Source organism: Numenius arquata, chromosome 4, assembly GCF_964106895.1.
Source record: "Numenius arquata chromosome 4, bNumArq3.hap1.1, whole genome shotgun sequence".
In the NCBI taxonomy this organism is placed as follows: Eukaryota; Metazoa; Chordata; class Aves; order Charadriiformes; family Scolopacidae; genus Numenius; species Numenius arquata.
The window spans coordinates 24,619,013-24,633,610 of NC_133579.1; the positions used below are offsets into that span (position 1 = coordinate 24,619,013).

The 14,598-nt window shown below is 39.1% G+C and overlaps 1 protein-coding gene across 1 annotated transcript; it reads left to right on the top strand.

Moving 5' to 3' along the window:
- Positions 1–1,296: 1,296 nt before the first annotated feature.
- On the top strand, positions 1,297–14,203 carry NAPG (NSF attachment protein gamma). The gene is made up of 12 exons (XM_074146425.1): positions 1,297–1,352; positions 3,432–3,499; positions 4,646–4,730; positions 5,347–5,364; positions 5,936–5,966; positions 6,441–6,550; positions 6,688–6,754; positions 7,449–7,519; positions 8,653–8,731; positions 9,226–9,305; positions 9,939–10,068; positions 11,115–14,203. The coding sequence occupies exons 1-12, from the start codon at positions 1,297–1,299 to the stop codon at positions 11,262–11,264; spliced, it is 945 nt and encodes a 314-aa protein (XP_074002526.1). The 3' UTR covers positions 11,265–14,203.
- The last annotated feature ends 395 nt before the right edge of the window (positions 14,204–14,598 follow it).

Sequence of the window (14,598 nt, forward strand, 5' to 3'; positions counted from 1 at the left end):
TCTTCTGTTACTCAAGAATGTTTCAGATTAACAAAAATAAGGAGTTAAGGAAACAATGGGCAGTTACTGAATGTGTAATTTGGGTATCTTCCATGATCATGTAGCCTGTGTTAGCAACCCTGGTGCACCCAACCACCATTCTACTTTAGATTTCTGTGCCAGCCTGACTGTAGACACTCTCTTGTTTTTACATACAAGCCAGGGTAGTATTCCTCAGCAAAAAGGCCTCTGGAGGCTTCTTTCAGAGCAGGGCAAGCAGTGCTTTTCAGCCTTTGGCGCATGAGTTGTGCATTTTGTCCTGGTTTCAGCTGGGATAGAGTCAACTTTCTTACTAGCAGCTGGTATAGCGCTGTTTTGGATTTGGGATGAGAAATGGTGTTGAAAGCACACTGGTGTTTTTGGTTGCTGCTGAGCAGATAAGGCCTTTTCCGGGCCTCACACCACCCCACCAGTGGGTGGGCCGGGAGGACACGCAGCTGGTACAGCCGGCCCCAACTGGCCAAAGGGATATTCCACACCATATGATGTCACGCTCAATATATAAAGCTGGGGAGAAGGTGGTGGTACTGGGGGATGTGCGGAGTGATGGTGTTTGTCTTCCCAAGTAATCATTACACACGATGGAACCCTGCTTTCCTGAAGATGGCTGAACACCTGCCTGCTGAAGGTAAGCTGTGAATTCCTTGCTTTGCTTTGCTTGTGTGTGCGGCTTTTACTCATTAAACTGCCTTTATCTCAACCCACAAGTTTTCACTTTTACTTTTCTGATTCTCTCCCCCATCCCAGCTGGGGGAGTGAGAAAGTGGCCGTGTGGTCCCACTTGCGGGCTGGGGTTAAACCATGACACATTTCCACCAAAACCTGGCCTCCATCTGAAAACCCTGGGAAACGCAGGCCTGCGCTCATTCCTATTTTCTAAAAAGCTCCTGTTGCCCTTGGACAGGCCGGGGCAGGGGCCTCCTGCAGCGGAGGTACCTTCCGGCTCCCCGCAGCGAGGCACGGCCCAACACTCCGGGGACAACCCCCCACCTGCACGACCCTTGCCAGGTGACACCACCTTCAGAGGAGCCAGGTGGCTTCCTCCGTCGCCGGCCATGGGCGCCCGCCGCACCAGGGCCTTGCACCACCCACCTCCGCCCTGACGCGGCAACAGCCGCTAGCGGCGGCGCAGGCGCGGTGAGGGAGGCGGAGGGCTGAGCCCTTCCCCTCGGTGCCCCGTGAGCCCCGCGGCGTTCCGTAGCGGGAGCGCAGGGCGGCAGGCGCAGGAGTGCCGGCCAGCCCCCACCGGCAGGCGAGATGGCGGCGCAGAAGATTAACGAGGCGCTCGAGCACATCGCCAAAGCGGAGAAATAGTGAGCGGAGGGGAGGTCGTAGCGGGGGGGGAAGCTGGCGAGCGGACGCCATGGCTGCCAGCTCAGCGCCCAGGTTGTCAGGCCCGCCCCATGGAAGCGTCGTATCGCCTCCTGCTCGAGCGGGGCTCGACAGAGCGGGCTGCTTGCCGCCGCGGCCACCTTCTCCTGCGGCCTCTGAGCCCTGGGGCTGCTGTCTTCTAGCTTAGCGTGGCCTCTCCGTACCCCTTCTTCACCCTTGGGCCGCGGCGGGGGACCGGGCTGGGCTCTTGGAAGTTGTAGTTCTCGCCGCCGCCCATGCGGGGAGTGGAGGCCTGGGGGAAACTACAACTCCCGTGGTGCCCCGCGCGGAGTGGTGGGGAGGGCGGTCACTCTTGCAGAGGTAGAGGCCCCACGGCGGGCCTGAGGGGGAGACGCCGACGCGACCCCGAGGGAGGGGGAGGTGCGGAGCTGGGGGAGGCCGGCGCGGCGGGAGTAGGAGGATAGGGATGCTCGGCCCTTTTTCTGCCTCGGGGGTCTACAGGGGGCGGGTGCTAAGGGGCCCCCTTCTTCCCGGCACTGCGAGAATAAAGCGGTCCTAGAAGGAAAAAGTCGTGTCGGTGAGGCTTTGTGGCTCTGAGGCTTGGAGCCTGGGGTTCCTGAAGGACCATGTAGCCTTTATTGCTGTGACCCCAAGTAGAAGGCGGGGGGAGTCACTTCTGCTAAAGTTAGTGGGAGACAGACGAGCGGAAGAAAAGAGTTATGGGGATTGTGGTGGAGAAAAGGGTTAACCTTGCTGCGATGGTGCGGGTTGGTTTGTTTCCTGCCTATGAGAAATGTGTGATTGTTTCTTTTTAGATAGCCTCGAAGACCTGTGCTGACATTTAGCTTAGAGGGCTTAACATCTACACATGATAGTCTTTTAATGTGTATTTTAACACTAAATATAGCAATTTTGCTTATAAGTCTTAATTTCACAGACTACAGTATAGATATAATAGAGTTGACTAATCCAAAGATGCTGTAATTTTAGTAAGAATAGCGATGGGCCATCTGGAAATCATGGATCAAAAATATAAACTGTGATAGAGGAGAAACCTTCTCAGAATAAAAAAATCTGTTCCACAGTATCATATCCAAATTACTTGACCAAAAGTGCCTTTCAGTGGAATTCATTTTAAGCTTATCCTGGAAAGCATTTAAAATAAAAGGCACCTAAATCTCAAATTGTGTGCAGATTAAAGCATTGTGTATTTCAGCTTGATGCATTTGATACTTTGCCTGTGCTAAAAATAATACAATATAAAGGCTTGCTTGAAAGTTACATACTGTGGCTTTCATCCATGTAAGACAACAAAACCAACATAGAGTCTATATACAACTGTTTTTCTGAATGAAGCATGTATTGCATCTGAAATGTCTGCCTACAACAAACGTGGAAGTGGGCTCTAAAGTTATGGTAATTTTTATATTTGTTTTAGAAGTGTGGACGTCATAATATTGAAGTCAGCATTGCCTGATGACTCGCTTCATTTTGCAGTGTATATTTTTCCCTATATATATGTGTCTGTATGTGCACGTGGTGCCAATTAGTGTCATGATTCATTGTAGACATATAAATGATATATGAGGCTTTGTCTTTGTACTGGTAAGTAAATTCTTTCATTTGTATATTCATGGAGAATCTTTGAGAATTCTCAGCAGCAAAAAATTGCTGTAGGGAAACACTGGGAACTTCATGATGTGTAACAAAAAATACTCATAAGTGTTCTGGTATTCGAAATCTTGAGATGTGTTGGTGTGGGTGGAAGTATTTTTCTTCTTTTGGCTTCCTAGTGTTGAGGAGCTGGACTTGTGAAGACTCTCTGGGGACAGTAGAAGATTGTCAGGACAAGGCATGTAGCTATGGGAGATCATTGCAGTGCTTTGTGCAATTCCTAGCAATGCCAGCATTTGTTTTTACAGTAGTGATGCCACCATAGTGGCATGTAGGTAATTCCTCCTTGTCAGAGGTAGTCTAAAGTTTTAAATATATCTGAAGTGCTTTGAAAGTGAGACAAAATCTTTATTCATTGTTAATAGGCCTTTCTTCTTGCATTTTAGTCTGAAAACTGGATTCTTAAAGTGGAAACCAGATTATGACAGTGCAGCAACCGAATATGGGAAGGCAGGTATGTTTGGCTCTAAATATAGCCATATACTTTACGGTTTCAAAATATTCTTTAAGCTTAATCCCTGATAACATTTCACATATTTTCAGTATGTTACTGTGTAAGTAAAACTGTTGTGAAGACAAACTAAGATAAAACAACAAAAAATACTCTTAGTAGCACTATAAAATAAGTTTCAGATTGTATTTGGAGATCTGGAACAGTTGTAAAAACAGTTGTGTTTTTTTTAAACTTACAGCTTCTATTTTGTATGTTACTGTGTGTGATAAAAATAAAACTTTACTTCTTTCACTCATCCATCCCCAAATCCTATGTCTTGACCTACAAAACAATGAATATTTGAGCTGGTTTGAAAACTTTGCTTTTTCATCATCTTATGATGTACATCCTGACAAAAGACTGTCTCAGTAAAGTAGAAAGATTCTGCCAGTTGTTTTTTTTCAGGTGTAGTAAGATCTCTTTCCTCTTTTTTCCACTGCAAGTGTCACACTGAATATAACATTCTTACTAGTTGATTTCTTTATGCTCTTAAAACATTTTCTTCTTTTTGATAGTAGTAATTTATCGTGGCTTTTTGGCTTCTTACTGTAGGCATTCCTACTCATTCATTTAAGCCTGAATAAAAAAGTACAAACTTGGAAGAACAACTGGAGCATTTATAAATTGGACTTTACTTTAAATCCTACTTTAATATCCTTTCAGTCTAATGGAAATAGAAATACATATTTGTGTGCTGAAGTGGTTGTGTTGAGGAAGTTATAGGTATGCTTTGTTGATGGTACACATCCATTCCTGCAATACTGATTTTGTATAAACTCTAATGATTAAAACTATATACACGTGCATTCCTGCAGTTCTGTAATTAAAAAATAGAATGAGTTCCAAAATCCAGTTAAACACATTATGCACAATATATGTACAGTGATAGTATGGAAGTGCTGTTGACAATAGATGTTTTTAATGTTATCTAAGTGGTTAATGAAGCAAGGAAGACTGTCATGGGCTTTTTTTGGAAGAGCTTCATAAACTGTAAACATTCATTTAAAAAGTCTGTTTGCATCTTTAGGTGGCTAAATTCTTGAGCAGAAGTGGTGAAAAAAGGAAAATGACAAGTTGTAAATAAGAACTTTATTTGATTTCTTGCAGCTGTTGCTTTTAAGAATGCCAAGCAGTTTGACCAGGCAAGGGAGGCCTGTTTACGGGAAGCTGAGGCACATGAAAACAATAAAGCGTATCTTTTCATTGGTTGTTATTTTTTTTTTTTTCCAAGAAGCTGACTAGCTGCTACTTAGAATAGGGTAATGGGGGGTAGTAGAAGATGTATTTAATATATTTGCGCGTTTTGTCAGTCTAACAAAATTGTCTTTTAAAAGACTATTCCTGTGTGCTGTGAGTGGGAAAGCTAAAGAGCTCTTTTGTTCAAAAAAATCTGTGTTTTTTCCAATAACATCTGGAGGGATAAAATGCTGACTGGTGCCTAAGATGTCTAGGTACTTATTCAGAAATTATTATATTTTGTTTAAAATACCTACAAATGGATAGTATAAACTAAATGCAACTCAAACATTATTGCACTACTTGTAGTAGCATTTGGTAACCCAAAACATATTTAAAATAAATAGGCTTTTTACAACTTTACACGCAGTTATACTTTGGTGTGTTGCACTTACTCTATCCGTCAGAGCATTTATTTTTGACACTTTGCCTACAAATGTAGTGGGTTTGATTTGCCTTTATGAGATTCCTTGCTTTGAAACTAGTACTTGTATAAGATTTTGCACACTAATAATTTTACTGCGTTATATTTTTGTGGCTTTTGTCCTTGACTTTGACAATGTTACTTCCAGTCTCTTCCATGCTGCCAAGTAAGTACAGAAGCACTGAGTAATCTGAAACAAATTTTCTAGCATATGCTACAAGCAGGAACTCTCACTTTGATCTTGCTGTAGTAAATGGTATGGTTCAAGTATTTCACTGTTTCAAAGTGAGTTTAATGGAAGCACAGGCCTAGGAGAGTCTGAAAACCTGCAATGGCCATCTGAAGAAGTGATGCTTTTGACATTCTTCAGCACCTTTTTGATATGAAATATTTTTTCTTAGATTAACTTTTTGTAATTTTGAAATTCGACAGTCTTGCAAAGAAATTTTTAATGAAAGAGTGCTTCAAAGCAAGCAGGTAATGATAAATAATCCAATTATTGCCTGTGGGTTGGATCACAAGAATAGATATTTAATAGGGAGTGTGGTTGAAACACTTCATTTGTGGAAGGTAGTGTTACACATGCACTGTATCATTAAATAAAACGGTTGAAACATCTTCAAAGCATTAAATATTAACGGTGAAGTGATAGCTGATGCATGTTAACTTTTTTTGCTTAACTACGGCTTGTTGAAATGCACCATATCTGACTAAATTGTACATTTTCTTCTCTGCAGAGCTTATGAACAAGCTGGCATGATGCTAAAGGTATTTTCATTTACTAGTTTTTATTAAAAAGTTCTGGTTTATAGTGAAAAATATTGTGCACTGGACCATTTTACAAATATATGTAAGCGAATTGCATGCTATAGGGATATTTTTGTGTTGACTCATAGTCCCCACCAATACCCTCACCAGGTTAGGGAAGCAACATTTGTAATTGTGGGGGGCAACAAAAATGTTTTTTCTTTTATAGAAGGAAAGGTGAGGACCTCATGTCAGAGGGTAATGGGAGAATGATGCTGCTACTGCTCTAAACTACCACGAATTTACGCCTTACATGAAAGTTTGGTACTTACAAGTGAATTTTTGGGAGTTGGTGGTCAACTTAACTAGCTCTAACAAGTTTGTAAATAAAAATTAGAATCTTAATAAATAAGGTATTGCATTTTGGTTTGACTTGTTTCATTGTACATAAGCATAATTCCTGACAGCAGCACCCCTCTGCCTGTTGCTTTGCAGGAGATGCAGAGACTCCCCGAAGCAGTTCAGCTGATCGAGAAAGCCAGTATGATGTACCTGGAGAATGGGACACCAGATACAGCAGCTATTGCACTGGAGAGGGCTGGAAAGTAAGTCTGTGGTCTTGGTGGCAAGAATGCATGTAGGGCGTGGATATGTCTTTGGTTTTCTTTCATATTTTTGGTGCCTTTAGGTTAAAAAAATACTTGAATTTCATCTGAAGAGAAATTATTTGTGCTTATTGCAGGTTAATAGAAAATGTGAGCCCAGAGAAGGCTGTGCAGCTCTATCAGCAAGCAGCGTCAGTGTTTGAAGTAAGTGGGGGTTTTGGGAGCTCTTTTTGTTGTTGTTTTTTTTTTTTTTTTCACCACCAGCAAAGAATTTTCTGGTCCCAGAAAGTAGATGAAGATGAGTGAATTGGTGTTTAGGGTCAACTATAAAGTTAAGAAAAAGCCTAAGATTGGGTTCTAAATTATTTTTTGTTCCTTTCACATCAGTGGCTGAGTAATGAAGCTGAAGGCTTCTTATGCTGTAGAGGAGGAGATTATAAAAGTTAGAAATCAGTTTGCCTTTTTCTTGGTTTGAGACTTGACTGAATTTGAATTTTGTATGTTTTCGATGTGCTCTACCTCTTGTTGGGCAGCCCAGAGGGTAGGGAACGTAGATGCTGTTAAGTCCTGGAGTCCAAAATAGTTGGAAATCCTTGAAGACACAGAAGAAAAGAGTTTGCTTTTTGCTACTGTCTTTGGTGTACTTCTCTATTGTCAGTTGTCACGTTTCCAGATTAGCAAGTTTGCGTTAATGTTACTTTGCTCTGTAGATCCCTACAGGAGCTGGCTGTGGGACTTGGTGCACCAATGCTCTTCATGTTTCCCTTGAGTATGTGAACTGCTGATACAGTAATTAGCAGTTGTTCTAAGTTACAGATGACACTTAGATTAAGGTCTAATGGTCCTAGTTCTATGCAAATGAAATACGAATGCATGAATTCTTTTTGTTCTTCTCTAGAATGAAGAGCGTTTACGGCAAGCATTAGAAATGCTAGGGAAAGCATCAAGACTTCTAGTCAGAGGACGCAGGTATAGCTTTATGCCTTTTTTTTTCCCCTTAAATGTAATTGAAACTTTAATAGTGATTTTTATTGGATTTTTTTCTTGCTGTTGTTGGCTTATATACTGTTACTTAATTCTTCTTTGATATGCACTTCAAACTAAAATTCAGTTTCTGTGGGATATGCCATGTTTTGTGTTCTAGGATGGGAGAATGTGGGCTGTGAGGCTTTGTTTCCTTTTTGTTTGTTGAATAACTAGAAAGCACACACACCGTTTTCATTATTTCTTAAAGTACTTCAGGATATTTTTTTTTTTCCTTCCAGCACTAATATGTAGGAAGTACTTGAAAGTCTTTTATAGTTGTGGAATATAAAACAGGGGAGTTAGGTGACTAACCTGAGGAAAGAAATGTGTTTGCAGCACTCTGATTTTGGACTTCTTAAAGAAGAGTGTATCTTGGAGTCTCAATGGGAATTCATTGTAGTGGTTGATTGCTAGCACCGTACTTTACCTGCAGATCATCTTAGCTTGCTTTACTGAAATGGCTAGTTCCTTTAAGAAATTATCTGGGTTTCTAACTCTCCTTTTAAGACACTTCATATTTCACTGCAGAATTGTAGTCAGAAAAAGAAATTTACCAAGAAACTTGAAAGTCTTTCTATTAAAGTGAGTTGACATAGCTTCATCTGAAAGACTTGGTTGCTCTGCTGCTTTATAGTTCATGCTATTACTAATTTCTAGAAGTTTATTATGATGATTAAAAATTATTCAAACTCAAAAGCAGTTACTATGACTTAATATTGATAGTTTGTCGATATTAGACTTACTGATAGCTTATAGTAACCTCGTGAGATAAAGAAATCTCTTAGGGTACGAAACAAGGCATTCATCTTACACAATGTTGTGAAAAATGAAGTTTCTCTGAATGAACACCAGAGTTGTTCTTAGCCTGCATGTATCCAAAAGGAATTGCTGACTATGTATTTCTTAACCTACTCTGTTATTAAGATCCACTGCTGATTTTTAGTTGTACTGCTTTTTACTCCAGTAGACTTGCTGATGTATTAGTTAATCGCTTTGTAATTAGTCTCAGATTTATTATGCTGTGTTCCTGGCATTGATACTGCTGTTTCTTGATTTATTTTTTTTTTTTTTTTTAGATTAGATGAGGCTGCATTGTCTCTTCAAAAGGAAAAAAGTATTTATAAGGAAATTGAAAATTACCCGACATGCTATAAGGTAAATTCTAAGAGGCAATTTCTGACAGCGCATTTCAAGTTTTCCCGGGTAACTAGAAACAGCTGACATCTGACTGACACTATGTACCTCTTCGTTTAGGGATACGTTTCTGGCTCAATGACAAGAATTCGGGGTAGTGTATGTTTCCACAACCTCTAACTGTGCCTTTCTCACTACTACAATGTTGAAGATAAGATGCTGTTGATATAAACAAACAGATAAAAAATAAAGATGTTATAAAAAATAGCGAACGACACAAACTGTTACTGGTGCAACAGTTCGTTGCAAGAGATAATCTTCATACCACCTGAGGATATGGCTCACTATTTTTTCACTATGATGTTCTGACTCTTTTGTGTCAGTATCTTAGTATCATTGCAGATCATAATGACCTTTTTCATGCTAAATATTATCAGTCCAATATTTTTCTCATATTTTATTGTTAATTTCTAAAGAATCATGAGGTTGTGGGTTTTTTTTTTGTTCTTGTTTAGAAAACTATTGCTCAAGTCTTAGTTCACCTTCACAGAAATGATTACGTTGCTGCAGAAAGATGTGTGAGGGAAAGCTATAGGTAAGTCTATTTCATGGCCTATGATTTTAAACTGAATGTTTCATTAATGTAGATCTGCTCTTATGAAAGAGCACGGAAACACTGTCTGGGAACTGTAAGCCTGTACTTCGGTTGACTTAACAGTACAATAATAGCGTTCCCTTAAGTATTCTACTTAAACTGTTTTGTTTTTTTAGTGAAATGACTTGAACATATGTGTAAGTTAAATTGAACTTTATTTTTAGAAAGAATCTTTCAAGATTGATCTTTAAACATCTTACTCATATTTTCCAAGTCTTGAATTTGTACTTTATATGTAGAAACTCATTACAGAATTTTTCTGTATCTGAAGTAGAGGAAGAGTTTATTGACTAGTTAGCAAAAACTAAAAAATCCTAATACTCTCTTTTTGTCTGTACTATGACTGTGGTCTATTCTCAGCATGCAAACTAACATTGTTGAAAGTTTAATTTTATGGATGTTACCCATTTACCTGGAGAAATCAAAGTGGCTATAGGCAGTTTTGTGGAAAAAGCAGTCCATCAGATTCTTACAAGCTGCTTGCTCCTCTGCTATTAACCAGCAGTATTTAAAGATAGCTGAGTGTCAAGTAGATTGCTGAAATGCCCTAAATTAACTCTTAATTTCCTTCAGTATACCAGGATTTAATGGAAGTGAAGACTGTGCAGCGCTAGAGCAACTTTTAGAAGGGTATGACCAGCAAGACCAGGATCAAGTTTCTGAAGTCTGTAATTTGCCACTGTTCAAATACATGGACAATGATGTAAGTAGGCAGTTCCTGTGTATTTTTTTTTAATAATACTTCGCTTGTTCAGGTTGAGAGATTTTTTTTTTTTTCTAGTAGAGGAAACTAAGAAGAGCAGCGTCCATGTATTTATTGTTACTTGGTCTGTCATCCTACCCTGTGCCTGGGAACTTAATGTATTCTTTTACTTTGCTGCCTGCCAATGTAAATTCCCACATTGCTGTTCCTTTCAGATGGTGGGAAGGTTTAGGTGAGAGAGCAGTTTATTATGGATTTGCTGAGTGAGTTTGAGTAGACTAAATTTCAATTCCCTTCTGTTTGGTTCCTTAGGGGCCAGAACAGTTAGCTGCTTATGCTTTGTCTCAGAAATATCATATACCTGATATGCGTCCATAAACATGGCAGAATATCACGTCTGCAGGATGGCAATGTTAAATGTTTATTTCAGTGCTTACTCCTTAGTAAGGTACTAATTAGTGAAAGACTTTTTAAAAAAAAAAAATATTTTAGGGAAGTAGTTGTGCCTCTCTCCCTTTTTTTTTTCTTTTTTTTTTTTTTTAATTGTACTTTTAAATTGTAGGAAGTATAAGGATAGGAAAAGTGTGAAGTAAAAGAGACATCCATCCATGCCAAACTTTGTAACAGTATTGACTAATTTTACTTTGTTATCATGTTGGATAGTAAAAATTAGGTACTAGTCTTACTGAAAAAACACTTGTAAGAGTTTTTACATGAACTTTTACTAGAAAATGTATGCAGACCTGCAAAAAAATTTTTTTTAAAGTAAAGCTTGAACCACAGAAGCTGTAGTCTGTGGCCAAATTATTCTATCATAAGCGGTATCAATACAGATCTCTCATCCCATTCTCAAGAGTGTTTGAGGAACCAATGTTAGGCTTATTCTAAGCTGGAAAGATAAGATCTGAAAGCAGCATCGATCAGTTTTCTGTATGGAATGTTACCTGCTTGTTTATTGTGAGCGTCAGTCAATTCTGTGCAGTGTAATTCAACAAGATTTTACTTGTGTGGTGGTACAGAAATTAAACTTGCCTTGTTATTGTCAGTATGCCAAGCTTGGTCTTACCTTGGTGGTCCCAGGAGGTGGAATCAAGAAGAAATCACCAAATGCTGCACAAGACAAAGCAAGAGGACCAGCTGCAGTGGGCTCTCATGCTGAAGAGGAAGAGGATGAATATTCTGGTGGACTATGTTAGCTACAGAAATAGGTTGTCTTAAATATGTGACTTATTTGTGATGTTGAGCATATCCAAAGGTACCAGATTTACCAGAGCTTCATTGCAATTCTGATATGGGAATGCTAATATTAACTTGGCAGCTTCTGGGTACAATACAGGAGAAAAAGCATGATTGTACCTATCATCCTGAAACATTTTTGGACTCTGTTTCTTACCTGGTAGGAACTTCCTCAGGGCCCTGCCTTCAGTTGATGGGAAAGAATTGAGAGAAATTTTTACTTAAAGCACAGTTTAAAAGAAACCAAAACCCCAGAAGCACTGGAGTTGGGAGAGCGGTACAAAAATTGACGTGCTGGATTACAATAGCTGACACTTTTTGGTCCCACTAATGTGCTTGTGATTGTTTTCTGACTTAAATACGCGATCATTCATCTGACTATTTATCTCCTGCTTAACACCACTTGAGGCATACTGTGCCAGGCAGGATTTTTCACTAGTATAAACACTAGGGGGAGCATTCAGTTTATTTTCAACACATTTTTACTCCACTTTGGAATATTATTTGAATACCTTATTCTTTGCAAGCAGTCCACGTGGGTGGAAAATACTAAGTCAACTAGTTTGAAGCTATCTTGGAAGTTTAAAAGTACACACACATCTTTCATTTCAAGAACTTTATTGACCTGAAGTCTTTGGAAATGAACGTATGCATAGTTTGTAATGTGCAGCTTGGGAATGGAAGGAGTGGACAACCTGTCTTAGCGGTGTTCCTGGAGCATGCCATAACCAAAAAAGAAACTGAAGGTAGCAGATAACATGTATTGAATATAAAGCTCTGAAGACAATGTTTAACAAAAACTTTGGTGCAATGTTTCAATGATATGTTTGAGTTCATGAGTGTTCTACGTGTTTATTTACTAATCAATACGCTAGTCTACAAAGACATTTCATTCTTTCATATTTTCAAAGCGTAGAACAGCTATCTTTCAAATGGCACTTTTGAAACTAGTTCAGAATCCAAAGTAACCAAATTTTAATACGTCTTCTCTATTTTTATTTGCTTTCAAGTCATCATGTGTTTTGCAAGGTTCTGTAGTGTCTTAAATTTGATCATTTTATGCTTAAAAGTTGACAACACTGGAAGTTGTACCTGTGGTCTGTTTCTTCAGAAGAACCTAATCAAGATCTGCACTAGAGTGAGATCACTTGGAATCTAGCAGGGATTTGTATGCGATACGTGATGCCCAAAGTTCAATAAACTATAGACCAAAAGCACAGCGTGAAGTGTTGATCCGGTTTCTGCCATATTAAAGAATTGGATATCTTCAAAAATACTGAGCCTATGTCTGACGTATATGTGATCATATGTCTGACGTAGACTTGATTGTGACGAAGGGAAACTTGTAGAAGGTTAATATTAACTTTCCTTGGGTTGGATAGTACTCAATAGCATTGTGATGGCTGAACAAGGTACAGCATGATTTGCAGGCGGGTCTGCTGTAAGTCATCCTATTCAATTTAATGGGTGTTCAAAAAGCAGTCTTGTCTCTGTATTATGTAAAAATCAGCTTGGATTTTAAAGCTACTTGAGACTACACTAGACTAGTTCTGTACTGACAGGTAATTTCCCTTTGTTATTAATGATAAGTATAGAAAGAAGTTTTTGCTCTTCTATAAAACAGTCTAAACGAAATTTTGGGAATTAAGTTGCTTTTCTCTGATTACAAGTATACATGAAAGATGGTTTTGAAGACTTTCCTGTAACGCTTCTTTTTTCACCATTGGAGCAACTCACTTGCAAGTTTACTCAACTTTTACCTTCTGGATTTGTTCCTGAAGGTGACCATGCACTTCTTATGGGGAGTCTTTATCACAAGTAGAAAAAACCTGCACATGTAGGAGCACTGGAAACACTAAGTCATTTTCTTCAAGTTTTTCCTGCTACTTCCGATTCTGAAATCAATTTTGTTGAATTGTCCCAAGGAGTCTTTTTTTGTGTGTGTGAACAGTTGTATATATCTGAGAAGACAACATGCATAAGAAATAAAATTGGGAACCTTGTGTGCTTCTGTGAAAGAATTTGCAGACTTTATTTAAACTGTGCTTGTAACACTAGCAGGCCCTTAAAAACTAAAATTTGTGCATTAGATTCTTAAAGCATACTTTTCATATTGCCAAAAACCAATGTAGATGTGCAAGACTGTCTTCCCAAGCCTCCCCAGCTTTTTTCTCTTTTCCCTGTGCCAAGTGTGGAAAATCTGGGACAAAAGTAACTTGGACTACACGTTAAGCTGCCATTGAATTGAAAGGGGCTTCTCTGAATCTTAGTAGAACTTTGATTGCAATGTTGCTGCAAAGAGCAAATCTGCAGAAATTGAAGTGTCTGAAAATAAGATGGTCTATTTTATATAACTTATTCTCCTATTTTAGGCAATGAAATTGTGATAGGAAAGTTAACTGCCTTTTAGTAAATGTTTAACTATACAAGAAGCTGTCTGTGTATTATGTGTTAGTGTTTGTTTCTATCTTTCAAAGCAATTTGCACACTTATGTAAATATTTTAGTGATTTAAGGTGGAAAATATACCATTTACAGCAAGAAAGTTTCCAAAGTCAGTGTTGACTGTAAGAAAAATAAATTATGCATGAAGACTGAGTGATGGCCAATGCAATGTATGTGTAAAATCAGAAGATTTCTAAATTATCTGTAACTTAAGACTCAGTATGGCCAAGTGCAGTGTGAAACCTGTGCTTTATTTGTTCTTTTTCCAAATCTGTGGTGTATTAGAGTACAAAATGTGTTTGTAACAGCTCTACCGCTGCTGCTTCTTGAGGAGAGGCTATGTGTTTCACCAACATGAAAAATAAAACGTGAAATTAATGCATTTGTGCTAGCTTTCTCTGTTGTTGATCAGGTCCTGCTGAGCACCACTATTTGAAAATGAATATTGTTTTTTTGATCTCAAGCAGATTTGGTGTGTGACCGTTTGTCTGCAGATCTTGTCACCGAGCATTGGAGGTACATTATGTGATCCAGGACTAAGCCTTGGGAACTTACTGGCTCAGGTTTGAGTGTTGAAAGTCAGTGGTCTCCAATCTGTGTGGCTTACTCACTAGATATTTGCTTACAGCCCATTTCATTTATCCTGTGGGTTTTGGTTTTCTAACTGACCTTTTCCTGCTTTTCTGCTGGCTTTCATTATTTGAGATTATAGCACATCTTAGGCAATTCTGTCTACTCAGAATTAAAGGGGGGGGTGTGTCTGTGTTGCCTCTGCTGATTGTAACGTCTTGGTGGTTCACTCACTTCCCAAAAGGAAGGTATTCAGAAAACAAAATTGTTATATTGGGTG

What these genes read in the sequence shown, in the direction of transcription:
- NAPG (XM_074146425.1), top strand. Translation starts at nt 1,297, where the DNA reads ATGGCGGCGCAGAAGATTAACGAGGCGCTCGAGCACATCGCCAAAGCG. An exon ending in AAGCAGCGTCAGTGTTTGAA is followed by an intron (nt 6,755 to 7,448) that starts GTAAGTGGGGGT and finishes GTTCTTCTCTAG; the next exon opens with AATGAAGAGCGTTTACGGCA. An exon ending in CTTCTAGTCAGAGGACGCAG is followed by an intron (nt 7,520 to 8,652) that starts GTATAGCTTTAT and finishes TTTTTTTTTTAG; the next exon opens with ATTAGATGAGGCTGCATTGT.